General features: G+C 41.4%; 2 protein-coding genes across 3 annotated transcripts in view; one reads left to right on the forward strand and one right to left on the reverse strand.

Annotated features, from left to right (window-relative positions):
- RNF13 (ring finger protein 13) overlaps positions 1–1,601 on the forward strand; it is an 82,989-nt gene extending 81,388 nt beyond the window's left edge. Inside the window, exon 10 of the mRNA XM_072618287.1 lies at positions 90–1,601. Within this exon, the coding sequence (XP_072474388.1) occupies positions 90–457 (368 nt within the window). The 3' untranslated portion in view covers positions 458–1,601. The remainder of the gene's footprint in view (positions 1–89) is intronic.
- A 3,280-nt stretch (positions 1,602–4,881) lies between these two features.
- Positions 4,882–14,499, reverse strand: PFN2 (profilin 2). 2 transcript variants are annotated; one of them, XM_072618289.1, is made up of 3 exons: positions 14,249–14,499; positions 10,701–10,893; positions 4,882–6,970 (listed from the first exon to the last, which is right to left on the reverse strand). In XM_072618289.1, the coding sequence occupies exons 1-3, from the start codon at positions 14,378–14,380 to the stop codon at positions 6,873–6,875; spliced, it is 423 nt and encodes a 140-aa protein (XP_072474390.1). In that variant the 5' UTR covers positions 14,381–14,499; the 3' UTR covers positions 4,882–6,872. The 2 variants fall into 2 exon arrangements, with proteins under 2 accessions (XP_072474390.1, XP_072474389.1); XM_072618288.1 differs by having other exon boundaries at positions 4,882–6,660; positions 14,249–14,495.
- Positions 14,500–15,818: the final 1,319 nt, after the last annotated feature.

Genomic DNA, 15,818 nt, shown 5'->3' on the forward strand with positions numbered 1-15,818 from the left:
TAGTAATTAATATAGGGAAGTTCAATAAAAAGAGATGTAAATTCCAAGCACATTTTGCCAACTGGATGATATATATTTTCTCCCAACAGCATATCACTGCAAATGTGTGGATCCTTGGCTAACGAAAACCAAAAAGACCTGTCCGGTATGTAAACAGAAAGTTGTTCCTTCTCAAGGAGATTCAGACTCTGACACCGATAGCAGTCAAGAGGAGAATGAAGTCTCTGAGCAGACCCCTTTACTTAGACCATTAGCTTCTGTTAATGCCCAGTCATTTGGGGCTTTATCAGAATCTCATTCCCATCAGAACATGACAGAATCTTCAGACTACGAGGAGGAGGATGACGATGAAGATATCGATAGTAGTGATGCAGAAAACGAAGTGAATCAGGAGAGCGTGGTTGTCCAACTGCAGCCCAACGGTGATAGAGATTACAACATGGCAAATACAGTTTGACCTTCCAACTATATTCATCGTCATACCTTGTATGAAAACATGGTTGATCAGCTTATACCTTTATGTGTGTTTAAGTATATGCTTTCACTGCCCATTCCCGCTTCAGTTACTTCTGTAGAGAGGATCTTAGTGAGTTCTGTGATTTAGTCAGATTTTATATATATGTATATTTATTTTTTCTTAATCAGGTTTTCATCCACAAGAAACACACTTCTTATTCCTAAAGCATAACGTTATCAAGGTGCTAGACTTCAAGCATCATCCTCTTTTTGGAGTGAAGTATAGCCGGAAAGTTTAAAAAAAGAAAAGCCACTACAAGCGTGGGTCACAGTGAAGACTTGATGACAGTATTCAAATATATTTATTACCATAATGAATTCTGCTGCCACACCATGCATGGCCTAGTCCAGTTTCCCAGAATTTTTGGTATCAACTTGTGGGTTCTCCCTAAACTGTCTTCATTATTGACAGGTTAGGCCATTCAGTATTTTTCTCATGAATTTCAAAATAAAATAGAAGCACCTAGTAACAGAATTTTCTTCCCCATTCACAAATAGTATTTTAAGCCAGAAAACAGCAGTTTGTGGTAGAATGCAGAAAATTTTGATATTAAGACGATTCTCATATCTAATAGTGTTGAACATTAGTTTCACCTAGCAGCAGCTAGCAAAACTAATATGGCCCCACGTTTATACTGACTTAATTTTCAGCACTAAAGGATTGTGTGTTTATGTGTGACCAAAGCAAAAAGACAGGCAACACCGCATAGAAATTCTCACTAAAATTTTAGCAAATGTTCTGTTGATCTTCTGATCATATATACACACACACACACATATGTATGTATATATCCACATATACATACATATATATGTTAATAAAGAGCATCTTATGCTAACCTCCTAAACTGTGTACATAGAGAAATTGTTTTTTCAAGTATTTGATTTGAAAATGAGTGCTTATAAATATTTAACAGAACTCATGATGTACTTTAACAATGTATTATGAAAAGCTAAATTATAAATATAAATGCCATTGTAACTATGTAGAAAGAAGTTAGAGTCGTGTATAATGAAATTAGAGAATTTTTTATGGCCTTGTATGAGGGAAGTTTGAAAGTTAATAAACATTTTTTCCACTTTAAGTTCTAGCTGACATGTTGTACCAAAGCATTATAAACAATTTGCATGTTTGTCACTATTTCTTAGATCTATGAACAATGCTGTAGAAATATAACAAAGTAACTTATCATGTGTATACATGTATGAGCATGCACACGTGTACATACACACACACAAGGTATCACCCTGACTACTATACAGATAGTTGAATATGCTAAAGAAACTAAAATTACATTTTGACTTTGATTTACTGTTTAAAGTACAGCTATTATCCAGTTTTATGAAACTGACACATTCTTGAAAATGTATAGTTTGTAGTTTTCTTAAAGCAGTTATTGTACTAACTTCATTTATAAAGATGCTTTATGCCAGGGTGGGGAAAAACCTTTTAGCCACCAGATATGAAAAGCACAGAGTTTTATATTTCAAAGACACACCTTTGTCCATTTCATGGGTGCCATGTCACAAATCTGTTGAATAAGGGTTTTTGCTTCTCTCAAAATCTCCTCATAAAGACATGACAGTGTAGTTTCATCATGGAAAGTTCCTCTCCAACTTGTCCCACATGAAGAAGGGGATGGGGACTGTTGTGGTGATCCTTTAAGTTCAGAGACACCTCGGCTTGGAGTCTCTTTTCCCTTCCAAGACAAATGTTATTTTAAAAACACAACACTAGAACAGGGGGTTTATTTTAGGTAGCATTCTCCATTAATAGCCCTAGTTAGGCTAGTAAGCAGCTGTCATTGGATGGTCACAGCTAGGGTTTCCAAGTTCTCAATAGCTGCAGATTTCTGCACAGAAGCCTTCTGTTTCAACCAGCTGACACATCTGTATACATCTGTAGTATAATATATATTACCATGTTAACAATAGCTACTGTGTTAAGTGCTTTACATTCACCATCCCATTTGATCTTCACAACAATCCTGGGAGGTAAGTGCTGTTATCCCCATGTTATAGAAGACTGAGACAGACAGGTAAAGTGTTTGGCCAGGGTCACACCGCTCTAAGTGTTTGAGGCTGGATTTGCTCTGTGTATTGTGGCCTCCTCTGGCTGGTTTCAAACCCTAGCTGTGACCATCAGTGTGCTCAGCCTTAAACAAATTATGACATTTATCTGGGACAGTTTCCTCATCTGTAAAACAGGGGCAGGGGGATTGGAATAGATCAGAAATCATGTCTAGCTTTAAATTTCTGATCTTATTAATTTAGTTGTTTCTGTGAAACTGTTATCTACACTCTTGACAGAGCTCACTTGCTGGCTATAGTAACTTATGTTCTGTTATATTCAAGATTTTAAATCTTAAAAGAAAAGTTCATCTTAGATTTGAAAGGTTGGAAAAAAAATCAGCATATAATCATAATTAAGTGAAACACCCTGAGCCACAAACACTGAGGTTCTGCTAACATCTATTGCATCAGTTCAAACATGCTCTTTGCTTAATTATTCAAAGAAAGCACTTTTTATGTTTTATAATACATAGCATTATATAAATGTGGGTATAATACATAGCATTATATAAATGTGGGTATAATAAATTATCACTAGCATGAGAATATCAAAGCAATATATAGTGATAGTATGGAAAGAAAGGGAATGTGGTTCTGTCCCTTTTAAAAAATATTAGCAGTTTTAATATTATAGTCACTTTTACTGGTTGACAGCGTTTCTCATAAGAGTAAGACTTTTTCTTGGACCACTTCGCAATAAGTAGTAATGATTATTTCTTGAATGGACTTTGGGAGATACCTAAGACTTATTTTGTGAACCAATTTGGAGTAAGTACAGTCAGAGAATGAAGTCACTACAATATTAACTTTGAATTATTAAGAAAAAGAGACAAAACCATTGTTTCTACAGTCAGTGGAACTATGAAACTCCAAGAGTAGTCATGTTGGCAGTGCCAGGTTTACATTATTGCCAGGTGAAGAGCCTCTTGCATTGGGTATGTTAGGATGCATGCCAGCTATTTCATCAAATGTGTAATGAGGTCCCATTATCAACCAAGTTATATTACTGCTTCTTGTTCAGTTGTTTTTCATTTGTGCCTGACTCTGTTACACTATTTGGGGTTTTCTTGGCAAAGATACTGCAGTGATTTGCCATTTCCTTCTCCAACTCATTTTACAGATGAGGAAATTGAAGCAGATAGGATTAAGTGACTTGCCCAGGGTGACACAGCTAGTAAGTGTGTAAAGCCAGATTTTAATGTAGGTGAGCCTTCCTAAACACCAGGCATGTTGCTTAATCTACTGTGCCACCTAGATGTCCTTAGTACTGCCTGGTTGGTTATTTTTAAGAAATTTTTTAACCAGTCTGAAGTTTTCAAATTACGTGTCATGGAATTTTTCAGCTAGAAATGGAACCTCCAGAGCTCCAATCAACACTTTAATTATTTATTTTGGGTGGATGGCAGGTATTCCTCCCCAAATCTCCCCCCCACCTCCCACCCCCATCCAGAACAGTCCTGAAGATAAAACATTCCGGTACAAAAAAGTCAAGATTGTTCTCAAGTCCTTTTATCTTTTGCTCAGGGGGGTAGGGGAGTAACTATATTTATAACTTCACTTTTACCTGGGGATGACAACTGGACTTTACCCAGAAACAACAGACAAGAATTATATCTGTAATTTTATTGGTAAATTTCTCTACCAATGCCTTCTATGTGAAGTCTTTAGAACTGTCTAGAATACAGTGACAAGATATGACCTGCATCATGTGGATCTGGACCCAAATGTTCTGGACTTTTCCAGAGGCTTGTCTCTTCACTTCACTGCCTACGCTAACTTTTAGATAAAAGTTGTGAAAAACAATTTATGGAACCGAAGAGGGTAGAGGAAGAGAAATAGAGGGAACCTTAAGTAATGCCAAGTGTAAATGCCAAGAACCAACCACTGGGATAATTAATGGACACAACCTACTCGCTCCCTAGGTTTTATATGATGTCAAGCAAATTCAAGGAAGGCTCCTTTCTCAGCACCTTGGACAGAGCCCTTGGAAAGAGTTGGACAAGTCATGGTGAATGATGGCATGGATGGGTTAGTCTGCATTAGTGGATTGAGCACGCACACCAGGGAGATCACAGATTATTTATTAATAAATCCTTGTGATTAACTCCTAGGTACTATATTGAATAAGTGGTCAATCAGCTAGGGACTTTTGTTATGATAGTACTTTGTTTACAATAGGATTTGGCCCGGCATATATTCTCATTCTTCTTGTAGAGGAGAGGGAGTACTCTATACATGAGTATAGAAAAATCAGAGCAGGAAGTCCATACATTACATAGACAAGAGCCTAGATTTTATTTGGTTGGAATAAATTTATTTCATCTGTCTGTAAACAAGGTGTTTTAATAGTTATGGCATTTTTTGAAATGCATATTAAATCAGATGAGTTAGACTGTATCCCAGATGTAACAAAGTGCAGGGAAAGAAATGGATAAATCAGCAACAAGATTTTTTGTTTTTAAAATCTGTACATTATCCACAAGGCCCAAACAATAGAAGCAAATACGAGAATGTCCCTAAAATAGTGCCATTCAAAATAAGAAACCCTTAATGGGTTAGTTAAGATCCATCTCACAATAGCAACAGTTCATTTTTAACAATAGTATGGCACAGAATACATATTAAAAAATTCATCACAAGACAGCCAAGTCAGTTATTCCAACCAATACCATCTCCCATTTATTTTTTATACAGAAGTCTTCATTTGTTTTTTATTTTTTAAAATGAACATACAAGTTAGTTCCGTGCTTTGAACTGACAGCTTGGTTACACATATTTTGGATGACTAGAGCACAAGGCAGATTTACTCCACAGCAAGGGTGTGACAGGCCAAATGCAGGTTTTAAAATTTGAAATGTGTCTATTTCAACTATTTTAGCTTATAAAACTTCCAACCCTCACCCAAATATCGGTATTAAAGCAGCAATTCCATTTATTTTTTACCAATCAGTGATCAGACCAAAATAAGTCAGTCTAGACTACCAGTATATATAGCTGAAGGTGGCAGTTTTTTCCACAATAACATAATTTCATACAAAAACCCAAGCTGCAAATAAAAATTGGTCCTATGAAAAAATCGGACACACTCCAGATGGTTATGTTGGGGTATCTAATGTCCATGATGGCAGCCTTTCATAAATCAATTTTTGAAAAACAGAGGAGCTGATATGAAAAAGAAAAGACAGACACAGACCTCTCAAGTGCCTGAGCTATTGCAGTGATGGAATGTCCCTGGGGAGTCAATCCGGATAGTCTCTGTAAGATAGAGGAGGAAGTGTGCCCTTTTGCACCTTTTGCTCCCGTTTGCCATTATACTCCAAGTAGTAGTGTGTGCTCCAGACACGAGGAAAAAACCTTTGTGTCTACCGGAGTACAACAGCAAAACTAAGGCAAAATTTCCTGCAGTTCTCAGCAGCTCATTAACAAAAGTAGTGTTAAAACAGCTGAATAATCCAGGCACTGCATGAATAGATGGAAGCAAACGAAATACTGTATGTGGGAGGGGAGGAAAGGGGAGGAGAGAAGAGAAGAGAGATGCATGCACTTTTCCTCCCAACCATGCTCTATAAAAGGAAGACTAAGGGAGCCATGTAATTGCTCAAAGTGCTGAAAAGACATTGATCAAATTGGAGATTGTACAATCGGCACCTCGCTTATTAGTGTTAACTTATTTTAGTAGTCTCAAGATCCCACTAATTGCTAAAATAAAGCAATGCCCAAATTGGCATGCCCCCCTCCCCCCAAATTTCAAGGTATCATGCATATCATTATTATGCTGCAATAATGGTGCCAGATAAGGGTTTCTATTACATACAGTGGTTAACATACAAATGATCCATTTGGGTAAACAGAATCATGACATTAGAAAATAGGTAAATAAAAACAAATGAACTACCATCTATAGTCTGGTAGTACTATGAACATAACTGGGGTGGCGATGAAGACAGTTGCTAGGTGGATGGGGAGAGGCTGCTTAGACGTCAGACCTCCTCAGGTATAAAGCGAGTTCAAATGCTTTCTTGTTCAGTGTCCCTCCATGGACACCTTCCTTTCCCATGACTATAACCAATGCTGGAGTACACAAGGAAACAAAAAGTGAACAGAATTACTTATGAAACAAAAACAAAAACACCTTTCCCCACCAACAAAGGGATACAAAGAAGACACAGGTTCATAACCCCATCACCTGCATTGCTAATAAAATTTCCAGAATGAAGACTTACGCTTACAATTAGGAAAGTTTAAGAGCAATCCCCCTAATACTTAACAGTCTTGCCTAGCAGCTAGAACCCAGAGTCTCTCAAGTATTTGGCCATTGAGTATGCCTTCTTATTCAATCCACCTCCATGGACCCCTTCTTTGCCCATTACAAAGACCAAGACTGAAAGAGAAAAAAGAAAAGTGTTTCAAAAGAAGTGTTAGACAAGGAAGTCATGTAAGTTTTAGCAGACAGCACATGGAATAAAAATTAATAAGTTATTATATTAAGCTGGTTTTCCATGTGAGCTACCGAGCACTGGTGCCAAATGGATTATTTAGAAGGTTAAAATCACTTCAACACAGAACAAGAAGTTTTACTGATGTTTTCAAGCTTACAAGAAGCTACAATTTCATGCACAGCAAATATTTGTGACTACTGCAGAACCCTGAAATAACTGGAAATGAATTCTGTACACAAAAATAATAACCTGTATGATGTAGAAGAAAAACCATGAAATATTATATTGCCTAGACGCTATTCTATTTAAGAGGAAAAATACATTTTCCCCACTTTTTTACATGTATCTTTTTTTTTTCTCCAACACTAAAAGACTAGCAAGGTTGGGTAAATTTGTCTTTTGTTGCTAGATGGGATATGAAGACAAAAGGTCTTACGAATTATATTGGATTTTTAGCTATGGAAGAAGTAAAAGTCTTTAAGGCCTGTGTTTACTGAAGTTCCTATTTAACACCAAATGACCGTGAATTAGATCCAGTATAATAAACAAGAACTATATCTGTATCGTGGGAGTCTAAAAAACAAAACTCATTAAAAATTGGGTGGATGGGGAGAGAATATCCAATTTTATATTGACTGCCACTAGATGTCAGTAAATTATAATTGTGTGTTTACTTGAAGTATTCACAACAGAATCACTATAGATACTTCTCTCCCTTCTCCCTTCAATGAAGAATACAACCCTTAAAACAAATATTTCCATTGTAATACAAAAGACGACTGTACATGAGACTGTGAGTCTCTGTTATAACCCTTCCTGAAAGTGGGGGTGAAGCTAAAATGTATCACCTGGTAGTCAATATCTTGATGACCAGCCTTAGACTCATATACTTAGCTGTTCCCTGGAATATAGTGTATTACCAGTCAAGAGGTGCTCACTATGCTTGAGACATTTCTAGTTTGGTTGGATATACCACAGTTTATTGGTGTAGTCTTCAAGAACTCAGTTATTGAGACCATATTGAGACCACCATGAGACATCAAAAAGCCATTTTCCAAGGAAATGGCTCAAGAACTTCAAGTGTGGGGTGTGTTGTTATTGTTCTTTAAACAGCCCACACCTCCCATGGCTCTAGAAAGTTTACGAAGCCTTTTATGTTATCTCATTTTATCCTTACAATAGGAGACCGACTCCTCTAGCAGTATCTAGATATCATAGATCAAAATCTATGATTCTGTGAATGAGCAACACATGATACAAGCAGTTCAAGTGCTTGTGCCCAATGTCAGGGACGAAACTGAGGACCAGAGAGGTCACATGTCTGATAAAGAGGTGAGGGAGCACTCCTAGGAGGCTTCTTGGAATCAGTGATTAAGACCTATATTCATCTCACATCTGGAACCCTTCTGTTTCAGATATAGTATACTTATTTGTGTTATGCACAAAAATAAGTCAAGATCCCAGTCACCTCAGTTACCAGAGTTATATTTATCTGATCAGAATCATACTGCAAACAGAAAGCCAATTGAAGAGGTTTATTGGATGCATGGCTCATGTGATGTGCTGTTTCCAAATTCAGTATTTGAAATCTGGCTATTTTAGAAAAGATTTTTTATTTTATTTATTTATTTTATTTTCCTTTTTTTTTTTTTTAAATGAGTTTTTAATAACAACACAATTTTATGTTAAATGGACTTTTACAACACTTGAAACAATGAGTACTAGTTATTGCTAAAAAGTACCAAGAGTTTATTCCTTTCAAGTTCACCGAATAGAAAGCCTTTTGGAATCTGACAATGCAGTTAAAAAACACCTGAATTAGCTATCAAGCTAGAGTACTATCAGAAAAAGAACTTAGATTCCTTGGATATTTTAAAATCTAAGTATTATCAAATGTAACACACCCTCAGATGTTCAGTTCTGTAGTATTTTGAAAATTAAAACAAGGAAGATTTGATAAAAGGGACAGAATGGAAAATTCAGATCATGGAAAATCTTCATTTTAATCAAGTAGGCTTCTAATAGCAAAATGAAGTAACTACAATTTATTAATGACCCTGATGAAAATTTAGAAGGCATGCTTATCAAATTTGGGGATGACATAATAGGGAAGGAGGGATAATAAACTAAGACAATCAAGTTGCAAAAAATCAACAGAATGAAAATGAAATTTGAGAAAATATATGTAAATGTACATATATTGAAGCAAAAACTTAAAAAAACTACATTAAAATGGGAGAAACTTAAAATGGCACAAGGGGAAAAAACAGGGATTTAATTGACTGCAAACTCAGAGTCAACAAGTGACAAAGAAAAGCTTATACTGATAGAGCTATAATTTCTATAACAAGGGAAGGACCTTAACCATATTCTGTCATGGGCTCTCCTGCAATACTGTGTTCAGTTCTGAGAACATTTAAGCACTGTCAAATTAAGGCCAATCCAGAGGCTTATAATAAGGGGACCATAAACCATGTCACATAAGGAAAGGAACTATTATGTTTAACATAAGGGGAAAAAGACAGGGAGAGGAGGGGTAGCTATTTAAACATCTGAAGACTGTCACAGGAGTGATTAGTGTTATTTTGTGTGGCTCCAGAATTAGGCCTTCAGAAGACAGAACTAGGCCTACTGAGTAAAAGTTACAGGGGGATCTTGGCTCAACATATGGAAGAACTTTCTAGCAAACATGGTGTAGCATAGAGTTCTGGATTTAATGTCAGAATACTTGTCCTGACTCGTGACTAACCCATAGCTGGGTCATTATGGACAGTTCATGTTACTTCTCTGAATCATAATTTCCTTCTGTGTAAAATAAGGATTAGAACACATCCAAAAATGGAACAGGATGAGCTGTGAGATAATGAGCTCCTTTGTCACTAGGTATATTTGGGCACAGAATACATGATCACCTCTCAGGGATGCTCTAGGGGAGATTCCTGTGTGAGGTAGGATAGTGGATTAGATGACCTCTTCCAAGATTTTTATTAAAAAATAAAAATAGGAAGACAAACAAATCAAAAGCTAGAAAGGGCATACCTGATAACAAAATTAAATCTGAAAGGCAGTGTTTTATAGTGGGTGGAGCAATGAATTTAGAAGTACAAGGCAGGCTAAATCTCAACTTCACTTCTCACCTAGGTATGTGACTTTGGCAAGTTACTTAACCTTTTCAATGCTCAGTTTTCTAGTTTATAAAACAAAATATAGGACTAGATGGACCTCTGAGGTCTCTTGCAGTTTTTAAATTATGCTTCTATGATCATCCCATCTGTTAATTTGCTTAATGAATTTGTACAGTTTAATAATCCTATTTCACCATCATTAGTGACATGCCAAGCATTCTGAAAGAAAAGTGGGTGACATGATATTTGTACATGTGAAAATCAGTGTTAATATAGAATATATTCAAGTTCAGAATAATGACAGAATTGGATTTAGCATCTGACAGGAAATTTTAGTACATCTGTCATCTAGTACCATATAATACATGGAAACCATCTTAATAGTTTAAAAAAATACATCAATCCCTTAGTTATGAACTGACATTTTTGTTTTACATACATATTAATAGGCATTTTAAAAAAGGGTGCAAGTTATAAGATGGCAATGCAACAGCAATTAACTGATTACAGTAACAACTTTTTCTTTTTAAAAGGACTTCTTACTTACCTCGGCCAGCTCTGCCCACAGCCACATTATATGTTGGTTCACCCCCTTGACTCTTTGTCCTGATGTCCATCGTGCAGTCACCATCCACGTACAGACTATCTCTGATTACTGAGCACTTCTTTGCACCAAGAGTCAAACCATTGGTAAAGAAACCCTCTCGATCTTTTCCTACAATCATGTCTATTTCTATTGGCTGCCAAAAACCAAAAGAAAGAAAAACAAAGGAGTCAGTACATTCTTTTGAAATTTCAACAATCCAAAATTCAGCAAGTGAAATTGGCAACGTTGTTGCTAAGTTATCAGAGCCTCCCAGTTTCACAAGGAGAAATCAAAACTTTGGTACCCTGAATGTAGGTCTATCCAAGTCATAACTTTGTTAGAAAACTTATAAACCTGATTTTAAAAATCTTACTAAACAATTTTAATTAAATTTTTAATAAGATGGGAACTCCCACCAAGGACATAATTAATGGCAGAACCTGCTTACTGAAAAACAATCAAATTAAGATTTTTCAAAGACACAGACACGCTAAGAGCATTTCATAGTTTTTACTGGTCACAAACTATGCTTCTTTTTGTAGCATGTATCTATATATAAACTTTTCTTTATAATAAAGTAAAACATTTCTATTTAGATTCAGTCAAGTACCAAAAAAAAAACCTATTATGCACATTCAGACACAGCTTTTTAAAAAACCAAATTTATGACTTGTCTCTTATCCAATATTATCTGAATTTAGTCCTGAAGTCTTCTAACAAAATTACTGCTCTAAAGAGAACTCCTGGTTGGTATTCCTGGTTTGAATGGAATGGCTCAATATGTAAGGATTATATGTTTCTAAAAGTCATGGTTTTTTCTTTCTAATCATTTTGACTTTTCATTTCACCACCCCCTTCTTTGTCCCTCTCCCATTTTTGATGATGAGCTCTTGGGCAAAAGGAAAGGGAATTCTTTCTCTAGTACTGAAATAGGCATTGGCAAAAGAACAGAAAATGGAGGTAAATGGAAGAAAAAAGTAAGGTCGCCAACAGGCCCGAGGAGAAAATGTGCTTTCTAACACTTCAGGACTGAAAAAGAAGGCATCGCCCCCATCAGAACTGCAGAGTCATAGCAGGCCCAACCATCTCCAAGCACACTCTGGGAATCTGCCCAGCTAGACAGCAGCAAGTCACACAAAGGCAGGGGAAGGCTGAGAGCAGCAAAGGGAAACTTGATCACCAGATGCCAGTCTTTGGGGTTTTCCTTTAACAGTCGTCCACTGCAGGTACAGAAAATCTTAAAGAACTAGTTCCAGGATTACCCTTTAAATGTCATTAAACTCACAAAACACTTAAGTAAAGCTAAAGTACAGTTTAGAATGATAGGAGAGGAAAAATGAGAGGGAGCAAGAAGAAGGAAAAGAGACAACTCTGTCTGACAAAGTGCTGTTTCAATGATTTATTTTGGAGGTCTGTGGGCAGAAATAGGCAGCAATAATAATTGGTAGCTGACTATTAAATGGCAAATACTCCTAAAATATGGCACTAAGTCAAGACCATCACCTCCCAGCTCTCAGTTACTCCTTGTGCCTAACACACGATAAAGGGTTGCAATAGAGACTGAGTAACAAGCATATCGTATACAGCATAAATAAATCTAAATCAAATCCTCCCTCCCGAAATACCACTGAGGAGAAAAGGAGTGGTAGAAGCAGACAGACTGAGTGTTCCCAAATTATTAAAGCGACAAACTGAAAGCACTCCCGTTCCCCAAGAGTCTCCTTTTTCCGAACTAAAATGCATACAACGGGGTTGGTAAGAATAACGATTAATATTTCCCAGGAGAAGAAGGAAAAAAGATGCATGGAATGAGAGATTAGTGGCAGTTCGCCATCTTGGAGGATATTTGGGAGAAAAAAAACCTGCCAACGATAAGGTTGGGATTCACAAAAGACACCTACGCTGACCGTCAAGTCTGCGGCAAGCACTAGAGGCCAGGACGCAGGAAAACCTACTCCAAGACTCCGAGAATTCCCTGTGCCGGCGGGCCTCCTCCCACCCCAAGCCGCATTGCCGGCAATTCCTTAGCCTAGCGGAGCCAATTAAACACTCAGCTACGGACCCTGGAGTACATAACGGTCCTTCTCTCTCTAACCGGGAGGGGGGCGGGTATCCTTTTCTTTCACAACACACTAAATCCCCCAAAGCTGGCAGGTGGGCAAAAAAGGAAAACCCACAAATCAGCAAAAACTGCTGCCATCATCGTTAAGGTCTAGAGTGTGCTTTCCCCCTTCGGTTCGGAAATCCCTCTTACATTCCCGATAAAGCTTTGCTACTGAGCTACCCAAAGAAGTGCAATTCAAAAAAATAAAATAAAATAAAGCCCGGCAGTACTGCATGGGCCTAGAGTAGTATGCAAACCTCCAGAGCACAGCGTTGGGGGTGGGGAAGGGAAGCGTTAACTAGGCAAAGTAATCTCCGCCTGCATCACACCTTTCAACATCTTTAACAATACATTTCCCTTGGATATTTATATATTATGACACACATGCCCCGACGTGTTCCAGAGAATCAATTTTTGCTGCTATCTGGCTAGGCATATATACATACATATATACACATATAGCTATAATGTACACATAAAGCTTCTGTTTGCTTTTTACATATACATACATTGATATGTATCTATAGACAGAAAGCTTTATATACATACATGCATATGTACACATATGTATCTGCCTAGGTAGATAGCAGCCAAACAGATTCCCTGAACAGGATTAATCCTCATAAGGGCTAATCCTACATGTCTGAATAAATCAAGATTTTCCAGGCAAGATATTGGGGATAGGAAAGAAAGAAATTATTTTTCTTCCTCTCAATCTTAACTGAGATCCAACAAAATTTATAAGTGGAATGAGGGTGGGCAAAAAAAGGGTTTAAAAAAAGAGGGGAAAGGGAATGAAACAATGTAAGAATCCCACATGAGAAACCAGTGCAGTCTCATTTTTAGGCTGTCAAGCTTTTCTTGCTCCCCCATCCCAAAACTGCTGGATAGGTGAAAAGGCTCCCCTTTGCCCATGCTCCTTTCCTTTCCATTCCAGCTCCATCACCATCCTAACCCTTCCTCCGGTATGCACGAAGTTGGGGGGTGGAGAGGATTCGGAGACGGATGGGGAGATTGCGATGATAGCCCTGCCGTGGGAGACACCCTAACGGGGGGCTAAGTCTCCAGCATCCGGGCCAACAGAAGCGAGGAGAGCAGCCCAAGGCCCACCGCCCCCTCCCCTACTGCAGCCTCCCTCCTCCTCGAAGGGGAACAGCCTGGATTCCCGAGCGCCCCCTCCTCCATTGGAGACCCCTCCTCCTCCGAGAGGAGGAGCAGTCTGGAGCCTTGAACACCCCCTCTTTCTTCAAGCAGGGGGGGCCCATCCAGGACGCAGCATCCCCGGGCCCTAAGCATCCCCTCCCCCTCCGAGGTGGGCAGCATCCCGGGCCCGGCGCGCCCCCTCCCCCTCCCCGGGCCCCGCGCCCCTCTCCCCCCCGGGGGGCCCGCCGCCGGCCCCGCTTACCGTGATGCTCTGGAAGATGCCCCCAGCGGTGGCCGCCCACACGTACTTGGCGTCGCAGTAGCCGACAATGGCGGCCTCCTGGCAGCAGCCATCGCACATCAGGTTGTCCACGTAGCTCTGCCAGCCGGCCATCTTCGAGCCCTCCCTCCGCACTGCAGCGGGGCGAGCGGGGCGCAGGCGGGGCGCGGGCGGGCGCGCGGGTCTGCGCAGGCACGGAACCACCCCCGGGCCGGGCCGGGCCGGGCGGAGGCGGCGACAGGGCCGGGGGCCGGGGCTCGGGAGGCGCCGCTCCCTCGGGCGGCGGAGGCAGGCAGGCCCGGCGTGCGCCCCCGCGGCGGCGGCTGAGGCGGCTCGTCGCGCTCCGCGCCCTCCTCGCGCTGCTCGCCGACGCTGCTGCGCCCGACGCGTCCCCGCTCCGAGTGAGAGGCCGGCCGGCACCGACGAGCCTCGGCTCAGGCGGGGCGGGCGGAGCGAGCGTGCGCGCGGGCCGGCCCGGATCCTTCCGCCACGGAGAGGAGGCGCTCAGCGCGGAGGGATACGCGGGCCGCCGGCCACGTGCGGCGCGCCCCCCGCCCCCGCCCCCGCCCCCGCCCCGGGCTCCCGGCGGGCGGCGCGCCAGCGGGCCGGGCTGGCGGCGGGGGCGCACGGAGCAGGCGCGCCAGCCCTTTCTCCTTCCCCTCCCGCCGCCTCAGGCAGGGGGCGGGCTGCGCGGGAGCCTCGGGGGCGGGGGGGGGTGCCCCTCGCGACCTTGACCTTGTCCGCTGGCTCGGCGCGAGGCCACCCTGGGGAGCCGCGGCCGGTGCAGGCGCCGCCCCCGACCCCGCTGCGCTCCCCGCTGGAGCGGCTCCCCGGAGGGGCCGAGCTGACTGCTCCTTTGTTGTCATTCCGGGGGCCGGGCCGAGCTGGGGAATCCCGGGGACGCGGCGCCGGCGAGCCCCGGACGGGCGCCTCGCTCCACGCACCCCTGCGGTCCAGCCGGCTGGGCAGCAGCCGTGGAGGCCGCGCTCACCCCTCAGTGTCACGAAAGCAGAGATCCCCTGGCAGAGCGCACCTCGTCGTGGGGGCGGGGGCCTCCGCGGCCCCCCCATTGTGCCAATTCTCTCCCTGATAACCGGCCGTCCTTGGGACGGACGCCGCGTTCATCTTGGACGTGGTAACCACGTGTAGCCGAAATAAACCCCGAATTGTGAACCCCGAGGGGATCACGCTGGATCCGTCTGCGATGCTCCGTGGCTCTGGAGCATCACAAAGCATTGTCAGTGCAGGAGAAACTGAAGGAAATGGAATAGAAGTGGGCATGGGCTGCTGGGTGCCCGTGGGGTCATCACTGCACTTTGTGGAGGGCGGGAGAATCCAGGTAACTATGACTGTGGCGACCCGAATTGTCATTTAACAACCACGAAGTGCTCAAATTAAGCATAGGCCCAGGCCAGACTCAGGCTCACAAGCCAAGAGGATGAAAAAGCCCCTTAAATGAAGAGCACATATGTATCTACATTTCTCCAAAGTTACTTGCTTTGTCAGTTAAGGAGAGCGGGAGATAGGTATTATTAATCAATGTGGATTTGTT

Source organism: Notamacropus eugenii, chromosome 6, assembly GCF_028372415.1.
Source record: "Notamacropus eugenii isolate mMacEug1 chromosome 6, mMacEug1.pri_v2, whole genome shotgun sequence".
Taxonomy (NCBI): domain Eukaryota; kingdom Metazoa; phylum Chordata; class Mammalia; order Diprotodontia; family Macropodidae; genus Notamacropus; species Notamacropus eugenii.